Here is a 15,413-nt window from a genome sequence, read left to right as displayed (position 1 = left end):
TAGGTGTTGGTGGGGTTCTAGGACTAGCAATTTTTTCTGCAATAGTGGTTGAGTAATTCTTTCTAGAGTCATCATGGCTCCATCCAGGAACACATAATTTGGATGCTTTCAATGGGAAACTGAGTCAGGCAGCCTTTATTGAAATGCCAGGGAGCATTAGAGGACATTCCCAAACTTCAGTGAAGTTGAACTAAGCTTCTCTGCCTCACCTCCATACCAGAATGCAAACATTTTTTTTTTTTTTTTTTTTTTACAATGAGGAATGCTTGCCAGACTTCCCTGACAACCTTTAATTATAGAATATTTGATTTCAGTTAGTGAATTAATGGTTCAGTCATCTCTCTATCTGAGGGCATTGGTTCCAGGACCCCCATGTATACCAAAACCTGCAAATACTCAAGGCCCACAGTTGGTGCTATAAAACCCAAGAATATAAAAAGATGGCCCTCAGTATACAGGGGCTTTGCATCCTGAGAACGCTGTATTTTTGATGTCATTTGGTCGCAGATGCAGAACCCACTCATAGAAAGGGCTGACTGTATCTATTCAAAAAATTCGTACTTAAGTGGATCCATGTGGTTCAAACCTGTGTTGTTCATGGGTCAATCGTACTTGTTTTTAGTTGTGTTACTTGGTACAAGCCTAAGTAGTAATGAAACAAAAAGAACTGACTGGAAAATGTCAGTGATGCCTTTGTGATGAGTGTGCCTTTGTGATCCACACTGCCTTAAGGTTCACTGCTGCTTTTGGTTTCGTTGCTGTTTGGGGTTTTTTGTTTTGTTCTCTTCAAATGATTTGTTGGGAAAGATGAAAGATGCCTTCGTGTGCTTCTTCTGCAGTGTCACTTTACTTCTCTGTGAAGGGGAACAATCCTAATCCATATATGTAAACTGAGCGAGCTAGTTATAGGAAGTACCTAGGTTCGTGAAGTTGCCTAAATCTTGCAATTAAGACTTACAAGTGGGTAAGTAGAGTCAGGAAAAAAGGTCAGAGGATCTAAGGAGAGAAATTTACTGCTGGGAAATGCTATGAACTTACTGGAAGCGGGAGAGTTTCTCCAGTATATTTTAGAAGGATGACCCAAAGTTTGCTGAAATGTACAAAACAGAAACAAAAGACTCCCTCTTTATGAAATACGGACGCGTCGTCTACAACTATTGGAGTTGTTCATTTTTTTAGAAACGAACAAAGTATTTGCCATGACATGCTCTCTGAGACAACTTTCATTCACCTTTCGCTGGGCGTTATGGGAATCCTGTAGTCTCAAGAATGGTAAATTTTTAGGCTTTTGGCCCAGTGTCAAGACTTTTGAGAGATGGTATAAATCCATTAGATATGTTGACATCTCAACTTCTTTGAAATAATTAAGATTGTTTGCATTATTTGTCTCTCTCAGAAATGAACACACCTGCGAGTACTGGATGCCTGTGAGCTCGCCATCACCTGCACTGCAAAGACACAGGGCGGTGGCCTCTGAGAAGCAGCTCCTTCCCCTTCCCCTTGGCCTTGCCCTTCTTGCTCACAGTCTACCATGGAGACGCTGTCCCAGGACTCTCTGCTAGAATGTCAGATCTGTTTCAATTACTACAGCCCTCGGCGCAGGCCCAAGTTGCTGGATTGCAAGCACACCTGCTGTTCAGTGTGCCTCCAGCAGATGAGGACCAGCCAGAAGGATGTGCGGTGCCCCTGGTGCCGCGGTGTCACCAAGCTGCCCCCTGGCTTCTCCGTGTCGCAGCTTCCTGATGACCCGGAGGTCCTGGCTGTCATCGCCATTCCACACACTTCTGAACACACCCCGGTCTTCATCAAACTTCCCAGCAATGGGTGCTACATGCTGCCCCTGCCCATCTCCAAGGAGCGTGCGCTGCTGCCCGGAGACATGGGCTGCCGCCTGCTGCCCGGGAGCCAGCAGAAGTCTGTCACCGTGGTGACCATCCCTGCTGAACAGCAGCCTCTGCAAGGCGGGGCTCCCCAGGAGGCGGTGGAGGAGGAGCAGGACAGGCGGGGCGTGGTGAAAAGCTCCACCTGGTCGGGGGTGTGCACTGTCATCTTGGTGGCTTGCGTCTTGGTCTTTCTCCTTGGCATCGTGCTTCACAACATGTCTTGCATTTCTAAGCGCTTCACTGTGATATCCTGTGGCTGAAGAGGGCTGCAGGGAAGTCTCTTGTGGGTGCCAACTTAGGGGTTGAGCAGGTTGATGATGAGATCCCGGTGAGAAGATGGGGGGCGACACTGACCATTTGGTGCTGAGCACTGTCCTCTGGGTTGCCTCTTGATTACCCCAAGACAGACACAAAGGGCAGAAGGTGAGGTCTCAACAAGATACCAGGTGAATTGTTCTGAGTGTTGATGGCAACAGCTTGGAAGATGATTGCATGCATCCTCATAATCATGTATTCAATGGACTGTAATTTATGATTTTTCAAAATCATGTTACAAGATAGACATATTCTACTTAGACGTTAAACTGTACAAGTGCATACAATGTGACCTTCTCTAAATGCGGTAGATTCAAGCAAAGATGCTCTATAGACAAGTAGAATTAAACCTGCGAATCCTTGTAAAAATTCAGTGAAGACATGCACTGCTGGCTTCTTTATTTTATTTTTTTTCTTTTTATTGAAACCTAGTCTTCATTTAGTTGCTAAGGCTTTTTATACATTTTGAATGGCACCAAAACAAAATAAGTCAAAATGGACAGTCATTTTATTTGGAGAAAATATTTGAACAAGTGTCTCCAATGTGTTGTGTTTTGTCATGAACCTTCATTTTCTTCACTTGTAATTAGAGCTCGCTACGTGTTTATGGAACTGAAAGCTCAACAGGGGAGCAATAAACCGAGAAATCATGAGAAATGTCTAATCCCATGGGAAACCTGTATGCCGATTTTCCTCAAGCCATCTCACAAAATAAGAATTTCAAATGTAAATATCGTGTATTTGTGTGTGTATGTATGTGTGTCTAATTTGATTTACCTCAGGTGTTTGAGTCTTTGCTGAAGAATCCTGGGATTAAGACTTCACTGGGCGTGAATGAGTCAAGTCTCTGAAGCAGTGGCCACTTCACGGACATCTTGACCGAGCGAGTAGTCTCCTACACATCACCTGCAACACTCGCTCCTCTTCTGTGTATTTAAGTCCTGCATTTTGTAAGAGGCAAATGGAGAGTAACAGAAGAGCGTCTTTTCTCCTGGTTTTGGAGTCTTGCGCTGGCCACGAGTGTTGTGACTGATGGTCAACCCGGGTGGGCATTTTAATAGATGGTCTGTGATTCTTTTTTGAAAGATGCTCTTCCACAAGAGTTAAGCCAGTTAGAATTCCAGTTTCCTCTTGTTGATATGAGAGAAGATCTCCTGTGTTTTAACACGTTTTTACCAAGAAAGGTGGCAAGGTAAACTAACAGTTCAAATTCCCAATATAAGTGGACCAGCCCCTCATAAACTGTCAAATATTCTTGAATGTGTAATGATCTATAGATGCTCATGAAGAAAGATCTGCTAGAAGTAAGTGATAAATTCCTATCCCTGGGTGCATGTGCATTCAGAAATAGCTGTGAGCTTTACAGTTCTCATCTAACTTCTTTTATGGAATTCATGAAGCAAGTGGTATGTGACAAGGACTCCACTTATAAATATAACTGTTTTTATGTTCCACTGAATCCCTGAAAATGGTAAGGAGGGTGGGGGGAAGTGAAGGAAAGACAAGCAGGGCTAATTCCAAAAAGCAAAGCTAGAAAATAGCCCTGTGAGGTCAAGACAATTTAATTTATTTACATGCTACCTGTTATCTTCAAGCAGCACAAAATATGCATATAAAAGTGATGGAATTAATGTGAAATAAAACAAAAATATAATGGCTAGAATACAAAGCTAATACTGCTAATTGGCATGAGAATTCAACATAAAATTGTGAGCTCTGATTTTTCAAATTTGTCATAAAACCTTTAGGAAATGTATTTGAAAGCTCAAAATAGAAATTAGGTTAAAATGCCATTTTATTGTGTAAGCTCTTGGGCATTATACAACAAATAATCTAGGATTTATTTGGTATTAATAATTTAGGTATCATATTAGCTGAATACTATCCTCTATTACATAACATAATATACTGTTGGGTTAGTGTCAGTTTCTCAAACTCTCCCAGGCTGCCATAATGCATGTCTGACCTAATTTCTATTTCTCTTGGAGGAAAACACAGACACACACACAGACACACACACACACACACACACCACAGAAGTGTTGCATTAAGAATGCTACATTTTGAATAGACTTTGCCCTTGCAATTTTAAGCTATGCCATATTCAGATTAATTTTGTGAGTGATATCTGCATATGTTTCTGTACAGTATGAAATGACTGACCCTGTAGTGTAGTACGTGATAGAGTTCTACTTGTTAAAGTAGGTTAGATATAGACACTAATGTGTGTGATGATAGTGTCCTGTATTTCTTAGTGCAAATCTGTAGAGTAAAAATGTCCATAGAACTTTTACTTAAAAACAATCCCGTGCTAGAGTTGCCATTAAGCAGTGCAAAATTAATCGGCTGTATGGTAGATTCTTGACCTTAAATTTAACAATAACAATCAAAATCAGATTTGTTTTTGTGAGTCTTACTGACCTAAGAAACATTGTTTAAATTGTTTAAATGGATCTGCTTGCAGTTATTTGTGTACCTGTTTGTTAGGGTGTGCATTCTTGTGTGTGTGTGTGTGTGTGTGTGTGTGTGTGTGTGTGTGTGTGTGTGTGAGAGAGAGAGAGAGAATCTCAGTCTGCCAGATAGAATTTTATAGGCTTAATGATGTTTTAATGTTGCTTGGCATCCCATTGCTGTGGCCTCTTCTGGCATTTACCAATGACCCTTAACAAACACATCTACCCATGTGACCAAAGTCCACTGACACAAGAGGCCAGGATTCATACCTGCACATTAATGAAAAGTCACAACTGGAAAGCACAGAAAGAGCTGAAAGCAGCTTCCGGTGGCTTCATTTTGTAGATGAGTCCATTTTGTAATTCTGCAGAAAAGGGGGGATATGAACTTCGCACTGCAGTGTCTTCTTGCTCCATCCTAGGTCTGTCTACATCTCTATCTGGCTATGATCCTTTCTAGGGTTGATGAATACCCTTTACTGAGTCAACTATTGCTTTAAAGAATTTTTTTGTAGGTTTATGTACTCATTTTAGTTAGCATCTACCTCTCTGGGAAAATGAAAGGAGGGTTGACTTAGGGATGAGTATAGATGTTGAAAGACAACTATCAAACCATGTGGTTTGAATTTTTAAAATTGTAAAACATTGGTGTCCAAATCTCCCACCCCACTTGTATGTAAAGGACAGTGAGTGTTGTGTAAATAGTAAACTATAAGAAGCATGAATTTTCATCTTTATTAATGATCTTGAAATAAGGAAGAGAATGCTTAATATGTTAAGTAGAGCCAAGAATGCTACTAAGAAGCATTGTCTTTGGAAAAATTTTGTATAATGACTTGGGGCATAAGTTGTGATGAAAAGGCAACTTGGTTTTTGGTTCCAGTCATACTTAATGATCAGAAAGCTCTAAGATATTTTCTTTAAAAATAGACTTAAGTTTAATTTTTTGCACGGCTTACAGATTGGGTCCCTTGAAGGTTAAACCATGTGATGGTATAACCTGTGAGATCTTCTAGATTGGCACTGTTCAATAGGGCTTTCTGTGATGATGGAAATGCTCGAAAACCTGTGCCATCTGGTACGGTAGCCACCAGGCACGTTGACTTTTAGGCAGTTAAAATGGGGTTACTACAAGGGAAGAACTGGATTTCAAATTTTATTTAATTTTAATTAGCTGAAATTTAAATAGCCCTATGTGTCTGGTGGCTGCCATATTGAACGACGCAGTTCTGGGTGATAGCGCTTGGGAATCCAGCATCAAGGTATTAATGGAGTAACAGTGAGGCTAAGATGAGAGTTTGTGGGCTAGTGACATGCAGTTGGCAAAAGGCAAAACATTCCTTTCTGGGCTTAAAAAGTATGTGATCTCAAGTATGACAGTAAAAATTCATTGTTGCCCTTTGGAACTGTTGCTTATAGATTTTAGGCCAAGGAATGATCAGTGAAGCTTAAAGAATGCTTTATTAAGCCCCTTTTCTGGGATCATTAGCTGCATGTTAACCTATTGTCCAAAAATAGTAGTTAGACAGTAGCTGTAAAACGTTTGACTTGCAAGCTATGCATGACCTGTACTGTGAAATTGTGTCTAGGGTCTTGTGGCCAAAAAGTAAATGTTACAGGAAAAAAAAAAAAAGCCTAATGAAATCCCTGTTCACTTCCAATATCTTATCCAAACTTCATTGCTGTATTAGTAAGGTGCAAATATAAGAGCAAGCATGTTTTGCAGTGTTCAGACTGGTTTTGTTTGTCCTTGAAGTCGGCCAGCTTGTCATTGTATTTGGTGTGGGCATATGTGGGCATCATTTTTCAGATGCCAAACTAAAATGTAGGTACTATTTTTAGAATGAGATTTGACATTGTTTTAATGTCTTTCTTTTTTAAGCAAAAATTTCAGTTATCCCTGAAAGAGTTGAAAATTTGAAGCTTTGCACAAAAGCACTTTTTTTAACAGTAAAAAATATTGCCCATGAAATTTAAAGACTTGAAGGTTACTAAAGCTACAATAATTATTTTTTAGCTAAATAAAAGGAAGCAGAAAATTCAGTTTGAGATATATTTTCCTATAAAGACCAGAGTCTTACTGATAATCTGGTATTTATTCCAGTCTAGATTTTGATTTGAAGAGTTCCCATCCCTTTATTTGAAAACTTATGTTGTTTCAAAATTGGTTAGTCTGCTTTTCGTTGTTTTCCAAATGGAATGTGTACAAAATACATTTACTTCATTCTAGCAGAAATGGGTTGATTTTTTTTTTCTGGAACTCATCAATGTGCAAGACTTTCCTTCTTAGCTTGCCTTTAAAAATCATTTAATTTTTTTTTTTTTTGCCAAGATAGTAATCTTTCTTTAGCTTTAATAGGAAGATAGAAGTTCAAAAGTTATCGGTGCAAAAGGAGTGATACACAAAAGACTTCAATTTCTATCTTTTCTCAGAAAAATGATGCTGCCCACCAGTCAGCATTTTGTTTCCACATAAGAAGTGTCAGGTAGTCAGTCTGTCATCCCTGACCTAGATAGAGAAGCTGTTCCTTGACATTTCCATCATTCTCAGTAAATTGTCACCTACAAGGTAATTCTTACCAGAACAGAAACTATTGAGAAGCATAAGATAGTCAAGATAATTCAGTAGCTGTTTTGAAAGTAGTAGTTTATTTAAAAAGCAACGATGTTCAGTTGCTGGATTTTGTTCAACATGAGACACTTATTTATTTATTTATTTATTTATGCGATGGAGTTTTGCTCTTGTTGCCCAGGCCAGAGTGCAATGGCATGATCTCAGCTCATTGCAACCTCCGCCTCCCAGGTTCAAGCTATTCTCCTGCCTCAACCTCCCGAATAGCTGGGATTATAGGCATGCGCCACCATGCCCAGCTAATATTGTATTTTTTAAAGTAGAGACGGGGTTTTTCCATGTTGGTCAGGCTGGTCTCCAACTTCTGACTTCAGGTGATCCACCCGCCTCGGCCTCCCAAAGTGCTGGGATTACAGGCATGGACCACTGCACCCAGCCAATATGAAACGCTTCTAAAAGATAAGTGGAAATTCAAGCCATTGATTTTTCTGACACAGCTGACTTACTACACACACACACACACACACACACACACACACACACACACACCATGATTTAGCTGTAATTGGAGTTAAAAATCAGTAAAAAACTGATTAGTCATGTTTTCCAATTTGTGAGTTATACAATATTGGATTAGATGCTAATTTCTTAACTGTTGCTATGGGCTGCATATATTATGTCAAACTAACTACCTTTGGGAGTGTCTATGTAAACACTTGAAACTTTTCAAATATATGAAGAGGTAGGTTCTACTGTATACATTTTGGAAAGCCATTGATCATTGAAGAACATAAGCAGGTGGGGCATTTAATTTCTTCCAAATACCTTATTTTTTGGATCTGCTCAGGTGGTTAGGGCGAGTGCACCATTATTCCCAAACCCCTGCAATTTGGTTCCCATTTTTCTGCACAAATTTTCTTGCTCAGTCGAGCCAATGACTTTTTTTTTTTTTTTCAGGATTTACTGCCTGGGGTATCCTACTATATATATCTCACCTATGATGTAGTGGTGCTTGAAACACTCATCTCATTAGCTATATTTTATTATTCTAATCTAAGGTTTTTTATATTATTCATACTATGATATTTTTAGGGACAATCAGTAATATTTGGGGCAGAGTACTGAGGGACCTCTTGAAGTCTGCAACAGCATGCATTTCTTTGTTTTCGTGGGAGTGCTTCCCTGTAGCTGTCTTTGTTCTAGAACACTGCTCTAAATTTATTTCCATGGGCTGTAGGGCTAGTAGCCCATGTGAAAGTCTTCTGTAATCTCCTTGGGGTGTGAGTTATTTGGTTATTCTAACAGGAGTTTTCCAAAGGGATGGTCCATTTTTAATTCAACATTTGCTTTTTGAAAATCCAGAAGTAGGCAGTTGGATATAATAGTGGTGGAAGAGCATGGGCTGTAAACAGAAGGAAATAGAGATGACAAATGCCTCTTAAAGGGGATCTAGTTGATACCTCTGTTAAATAGTGGGAGAACACAGTAGCTGGTACCTTACACTGTGCTTTAGGAAAATCCTATGAAGATTTCATTTACAAATCCTCATAGGATTTTCTGGGTTGAGGGACAACCCAACTATTAAGTAGAGGGAGAGGGAGAGGGAAAGGGAGATGTGAAGTGTTGGGTCTATGTCAAGGGACAGGCAGATATACCCACAGAGGGAGAAAATGCTTAATAAAGGAAGACTATAGCTGCAAAACAAGACATATAGGAGCTGAAGGCCAGACATGGCAGAAACAAGCTGGAGAAAGAAGCACAGGACAGCTAGGACAACTTAGTCAAGCACAATCTGTCATTCCAGTACGGACTACCAAGTTCAATTCAGGATGCTTCAGTTGAAGACATGTGGGGTAATGTGCTCAGCTGATGAGGGTCCAAGGAGGCACCATTTTCCCTGTCACCCTATTCTATGCTCGTGGTTTGGATTGTTAGCACACTAGGCAATTTCAGAGTCCGCTCTAGAGTTGGTTGCCACGTCACTGCAGACAGACTCTAGAATCCTCTTAACCATGGAATGCAAGGCCTGTTCCTGTGGATCTATCCTGACTTGAGTACGTCAGTACTGTTGGGAAAATGAGTTCAAGAATATTTCACTTTATATATCCTGGTTGCTGTCATATATTTTTTCATTTCACCACTTGTTTGTGTTTGCCTCACTCAACAGTCATAGGTGTAGAAGCTGGTTTCAGCTTGGGGCTGTTACAAACTCCCAACATAAGCCATGTAGCTGCGACCCAGGGTTCCTCCCACCCTACGGCTTCAGCGGTGGGTTCCCTGGCCCTCTTGATAACAAATACTCCAGTCTAATGGCTATATTAATGCTGCTCAGAGGCTATTAACTCAAATCCTTGATGCGTTTCATTTACAATTATGTGGATTATTTATTTTAGGAGCTTTTTTGTTTTTTTTTTTTTTTAAGGGCCAAATAGCCCTACAGATAAATGAGCTGCTGGGCTGTGTAGAAAATATTGTCCAAATGTTGCCAAATATTGACTTCGTAAAGGGGATATCAAGCTGCTGTTTATAAATCTGAATGTCTTAAAAGCATTCTTGCTTGCTCTCTCTGTTATAGATGGTGTCTTAGCCAGTCCTGAGTTTTCCAATGAACCCAATTTTAATATATGGTATTTTTGTATGCCAAACTGGTGTCTTGTCCTTTGTATATGTGGTAATGTTGATTTTATGACTACTGTAAAAACACATTTGCTATGATTAAAATTCATAAAATGATTTCAAATAGACTCACGTATTGGTTTTTTCCCTACTCCTAACCCCAGGAAAAGAAAAAAAATTGGCTGAGATTTTCATCATCAGTTATTCTAAGGATTTTAGTAGACTTCGGTGATAAAGCAGTAAGAAGATCCTGAGCCAAGGATTTTAAGTGGAGGTGACTTTCAAGTAGCTCCTCCGAGAGGCCAAAGAACACATCTTTAATGAGTAAGCCCAAGCTTGTCTTTGCAACTTGGGTTTTCATGGCTTCTGGTGGCCCTTCCTTTATCTTCCACTGTTTAGAAATTGTGCTGCATGCCCCAGGTCCCAAGTGAACCATATACAGAACAACTTGTTGCACCGTATACAGAACAACTTCATGCAGCCCCTGTGAAGTCGGGTAGAGTGACTTGGCCTCTTGGCCCTGAGCCTGGAAAGGTGTCCTTCAATTAAATGTTCTCATGAATAGGGTTATTTTGGAGAGACTTTTTTGATAAAAAGCATCCTATCTTTTGATAACTGGATCATATCAATGAATTTCAATTTAGTTTAGCAGGTAGCCTACTCCTAATTAAGGGCTGTCAATGACCTGATATGCATGGGTGCAGGTGTAAGCATGCTCTGGCTTTCTGGGAAAGTATAAAGTAATCCCCATAGTTTTAGAAGTGAGATGTGGCCAGGCACAGTGGCTCATGCCTGTAATCCCAGCTTTTTGGGAGGCCAAGGCTGAAGGATAACTTGAGGCCAGGAGTTTGAGACCAGCCTGGGCAACATAGTGGGACCCCTATGTCTACAAAAATTAATGAGGAAATTAGCCAGGCATGGTGGTGCACACCTGTAGTCCTAGTTTACTCATGAGGCTGAGCCTAGAAGTTGCTTGAGCCTAGGAGTTTGAGGCTACAGTGAGCCTGATTGTGCCACTGCACTCCAGCCTGGGTGACAGAGTGAGACCTTGTCTCCTAAATAAATAAATAAGAGACATTACTGTGATTCAATACCCACTTCTTATACCAAAAAAGCAAGGAGTATTGTATTAGTCTGTATTTTTAAATGTGCAAAATTTATTTGGCATATTTAAACTTTTCTGATCTGTGAATTTCCCTGGTTTCAAGTAGCTTGGGGCAGAGGTGGGTGGGTGGGTAGGAATTTCTTTGTTAGAGTTGGTTACTCATGCTTGAACCTCTCTATCAGCTACACAAGGACTTGATTGGAAGAAGGCAGAGAGGCATTTAAGGAAGGCATTTAGATACACTGACTTCTCCAGGTCTTAACTCCTTCATGCCAAGAGCCAATGGTATCTATAGTCTTATGTTATCAAGACTCACCTGTAGACCTGATGGGGACACAGCAAAGGAGAGGGGGTCTTGGGAAAGCCCTATAGGTACATCTTGCCTGGGAATAGACACACTGGCAACCTCTTCAGATGACACTACTGGTGGTGGCACAGGTTTTCTGCCTCTGGATGTGGGCCTGGAAGGAGAGGATGAGGTCATGCCAGCTCCAGGATCCCTGCAGAGGAGGAATGTGTGTGAGTAGCTGAAGATCAGGCAGAGGGATATGAAGGTGCAGAGAGAGAGGGTAACCAGGTCTGGCATTCACTGCATGCCATCCTCACCCTCAGGCCTTCCACACACACAGCCCTCCAACACTCCGCCAAATTTCCTGAAATGAAAGCCTGTCTACCTGCCAATACATTATTTTTCTTAATGCTTTTGTTTTCAGAGATAATTCTTGGAAGAGAAACCGATTTTCAGTGTACACAATGTAGCACTAGGCTGCGTAAATGGCAAGGGAGAAGGGGAAGGGTTTCTAGAATCAAGACTGAATCTCTTCTTTTCTTTTTATAGATTTGAAAACTTTTGCATAATCTTACTTGACCCATATAATGACACAGCTGTAATTGGATTCAGTCTTTCTCACTCCCCAAAACTACTGCTCCTTGAATCCCCTCTTTACACTATTGTGTTGGCACACACCTATTTGTTTTTATTACTTGCAAGAGTAAATCAATGTATAGACGTGTGCGTGGGCATATGTGTGTATACACGTGCATATGTGAACATTTCATGGACTCTTGGCCTAGATTTTTTTCAAGGTTAAGAGGGTGAAGATCTTTAAAGAGGGATCAGGAAAACACTCTGGTTTGGGATTACTTCTTCTTCTTCTTCTTTTTTTTTTTTTTTTTTTTTTTTTGAGATGGAGTTCGCTCTTGTTGCCCAGGCTGGATTCCAATGGTGCAATCTCGGCTGACTGCAACTTCTGCCTCCTCGGTCCAAGTGATTCTCCTGACTCAGCCTCCCGAGTAGCTGGGATTACAGGCATGCACCACCACACCTGGCTAATTTTGTATTTTTTTTAGTAGGAAGGGGGTTTCTCCATGTTGGTCAGGCTGGTCTCAAACTCCCGACATCAGGTGATCCGCCCATCTTGACCTCCCAAAGTGCTGGGATTGCAGATGTGAGCCACTGCACCCGGCCAAGAAAGATTATTTCTATGGAATCATGAGGAAAATTAGGGAGAAGGAAAGCCCTTTCAACCTTTTGTTACTTCACTGAGAGTTTCCATGACGGCCAGGCACTATGGCTGCTGAGATGAGCAAGGTAGGAACAGTCCCTGACCGTGTAGGGGAAAAAGAAACTTCTTTTCTCACCCATCACAAGGTTTATGGCTGATACCCATTAATAAGAGAAATGCATAACACATTTATTTAGTATAAGTTTTATGTGACATGGGAGCCTTCAGAAATAAGACCCAAAGACTCAGAAGAAATTATTTTTATGGACAGTCATGCAGAAGTATAATTGGAGGACAAAAGGCTCTGATCTTATGGTAATAAACTGGGGGTTGGGGGGAACTTAGTAGGACCTGTTTGTTCAGATTCCTCCTGGCATCCCTGCATGCCATTTCTTTTCTCTGGTTATAGGGTGACACATCTGTTACACAGGGATCTTCAGGGGAGAAAGGAGGAAGAAAATCAGAGCGTGAGCTTCCTAGGTTTTAAGGTCCGCTTCAGAGAAGAAGGGGTAGGTGGAATTCTAGTTTCTATGGCCCAGTTCAAGAGAAAGAGGGTGGAGAAGGTCAGAGAGACCTTCCTGCTTTTTAAGCTTTCTCAATTTCCTTCAGCTTAAAATACTCAGTATGCCAAGGTGCCACACATTGCGGTTATCATGTTCTGAACCCTGACTTCACGTGGACCTTAGAGTCTTGTAGGAAAGACAGGCATTGGTAATAAACAATGTCCAGGTCCAGTGCAGAGGTGCAGGGGATTTGAATGCATGTAACAAGGAAGACAGATGGAAGGCTTGCCTGATGGGTTTGGGGTGGGAGCAGAGTCAGAAAAGGCATTTTGGAAAAAGTGACTTCTAGGATAAGAGCTCAGGGATGAATTGGGATCAGTGAGGAACATTTCTGGAAACACACTCAAGAAGGGATCACAAGAGAAAAAGGAGGCATAGGGCATGGAGATGTCTCTCTGGGGTAAGTTGACTTCTCTTGTTAGCCTCCCTGCTGTTTGTACATTGTCTTGTGCCAATTACACTGCAACTGATGATGTTTCAGTGTGACATCCCAGTCCCCAGGAATATCCATTGCGATGGTCTGTATGTTGTGTCCCCCTCCAAATTCATTTGCTGAAATGCTAAACTCCAAGATAATGTTATTAGAAGGTGAGGACTTTGGTGAGGTGATTAGGTCATGAGGGTAGGGCTCTCATGAATGGGACTGATGACCTTATAAAAGGGACCCAAGGGAGCTGCTTTGCCCCTTCCGCCATGTGAACACACAGCTAGACGTCACCATCTGTGAACCAGGAAACGGGCCCTCACCAGACAGACACCACATCTCTCAGCACTTTGATCTTGGACTTCTCAGCTGCCAGAACCATGAGAAATACATTTTTGCTTATAAGTCACCCAGTTTGTAGTATTTTGTTATAGCAGCCCAAACAGACTAAGATACCCAAAGAAGAGCATTTTGCAAAAGCACAGCTATAGGATTGATTTTATAGGTAGATACTTTTTCATAAGACATAATTACATGTGAAACTGGCTCTGCAATGGACATTTGCTTCATCATGTTCATATAACATGTAATTATTTTCTTCTGCCTATGGTCTGTGCAGAAGAAAACAATGCACAGAACCTTTTATTCCAATATTTGTGTCACTAGTTTCTGAATTAGACAGATTCAGACTCCAATATTGCTGACACAGGCTGAAAATAAACCTCTGTCTAAGGTATAGTCTTGAAAAGGGCATTTTCCAAGCTGTGTTTTGAGATATTATTAACAGTAGGTATTTTATGAAAAATGTTTTGTGATTAAATAAGCTGGGAAAATACTGGTTTAAAAAGGTTTTTTTTTTTTTTTAATTGCATAACTTTTTAGAGCCTTTAATATGTAGATTAGTCAGGGTTCTTTAGAGAAACAGAACCAATTGTGTGTGTGTTGGGGGTGGGGATGGGGAAGGGGAGAGAGAGAGATTTTAAGGAGTTAGTTCACATGATTGTGGATTGTGGCAAGTCTAAAATCTGCAGGGTAGGTCATCAAGCTGGAGACCCAGGGAAAAAATAACGCTGCAGCTTGAGCCCGAAGGCAGCCTGTTGGAAGAATTCCCCTTTCTTTGGGGGAGGTCAGTCTTTTTTCTCTTAAGGTCTTCAACTGATTGCATGAGGCCCACACACATAATGGAGGGCAGTCTGTTTTACTCAAAGTCTACTGATTTAAATGTTAATGGTATCTATAAAATGTCTTCACAGCAACATTCAGAAAGGTGCTTAACCAAATATTTTAGTATTATGGTCTAACCAAATTGACACATAAAATTAACCATCACAATATGCTAAGGGGCCCTGGAAATCTCTAAAATGGGAACATAATATGTATCACTTTCTCCCAATTTATTTGAGTAAAGAATCCATCATTTGCAGAATGTCTATTGATGTCTAGTAGAACACAGTTGGGGGAATACTGACCTTGAATGATAATTCACTATTTTGACTTACTCCTTTCATTTCTGGGTTGAAGTGATAATCAAAGGCTGCCCCAAAGCAAACCAACCCACCAACCTATAAATTAAGTGCTCATATTTACATAAGAAGATTGAACCATTAGCTCATGGTTTGTTTTTTATTTTAAAACAATATCATGTAAACATAAAATAACGCAACACTTATATTAGATTTACCTTGATGGTATATTGTAAGTAATTTGCAAGCTAAAATGTACTGCACACATTACCAATGAAATTTTCTCACATGAGCAAATTATGGGGGAAATATGTATACATCTGCTTTAGCAATAAGGGTATGGATGAATCATACTTAAATGCAGTGCATACATATCAGAGTCTAGTTTTAGAAAATTATAGCCTAAAAATTTATAAATATTCATTACTGCATATTGTGGGGTTAAAAATAACCCACAACAAACTAAACTGATAATGATGAGCAAAACCAACAATAATTTGCTATTAAGCAAGAA

The 15,413-nt window shown here is 40.4% G+C and overlaps 1 protein-coding gene across 2 annotated transcripts in view; it reads left to right on the top strand.

Moving 5' to 3' along the window:
• RNF152 (ring finger protein 152) overlaps positions 1-6,284 on the top strand; it is an 84,083-nt gene extending 77,799 nt beyond the window's left edge. For both annotated transcript variants that reach the window (XM_054461276.2, XM_063653780.1), the window contains exon 3: positions 1,397-6,284. In XM_054461276.2, the coding sequence (XP_054317251.1) occupies positions 1,532-2,143 (612 nt within the window). In that variant the 5' untranslated portion in view covers positions 1,397-1,531 and the 3' untranslated portion in view covers positions 2,144-6,284. The remainder of the gene's footprint in view (positions 1-1,396) is intronic.
• Positions 6,285-15,413: the final 9,129 nt, after the last annotated feature.

Source organism: Pongo pygmaeus, chromosome 17 (assembly GCF_028885625.2).
Source record: "Pongo pygmaeus isolate AG05252 chromosome 17, NHGRI_mPonPyg2-v2.0_pri, whole genome shotgun sequence".
Classification (NCBI taxonomy): domain Eukaryota; kingdom Metazoa; phylum Chordata; class Mammalia; order Primates; family Hominidae; genus Pongo; species Pongo pygmaeus.
The sequence above is the reverse complement of the archived record's forward strand: the minus strand, read 5'-3'. Positions and strand labels throughout refer to the sequence as shown.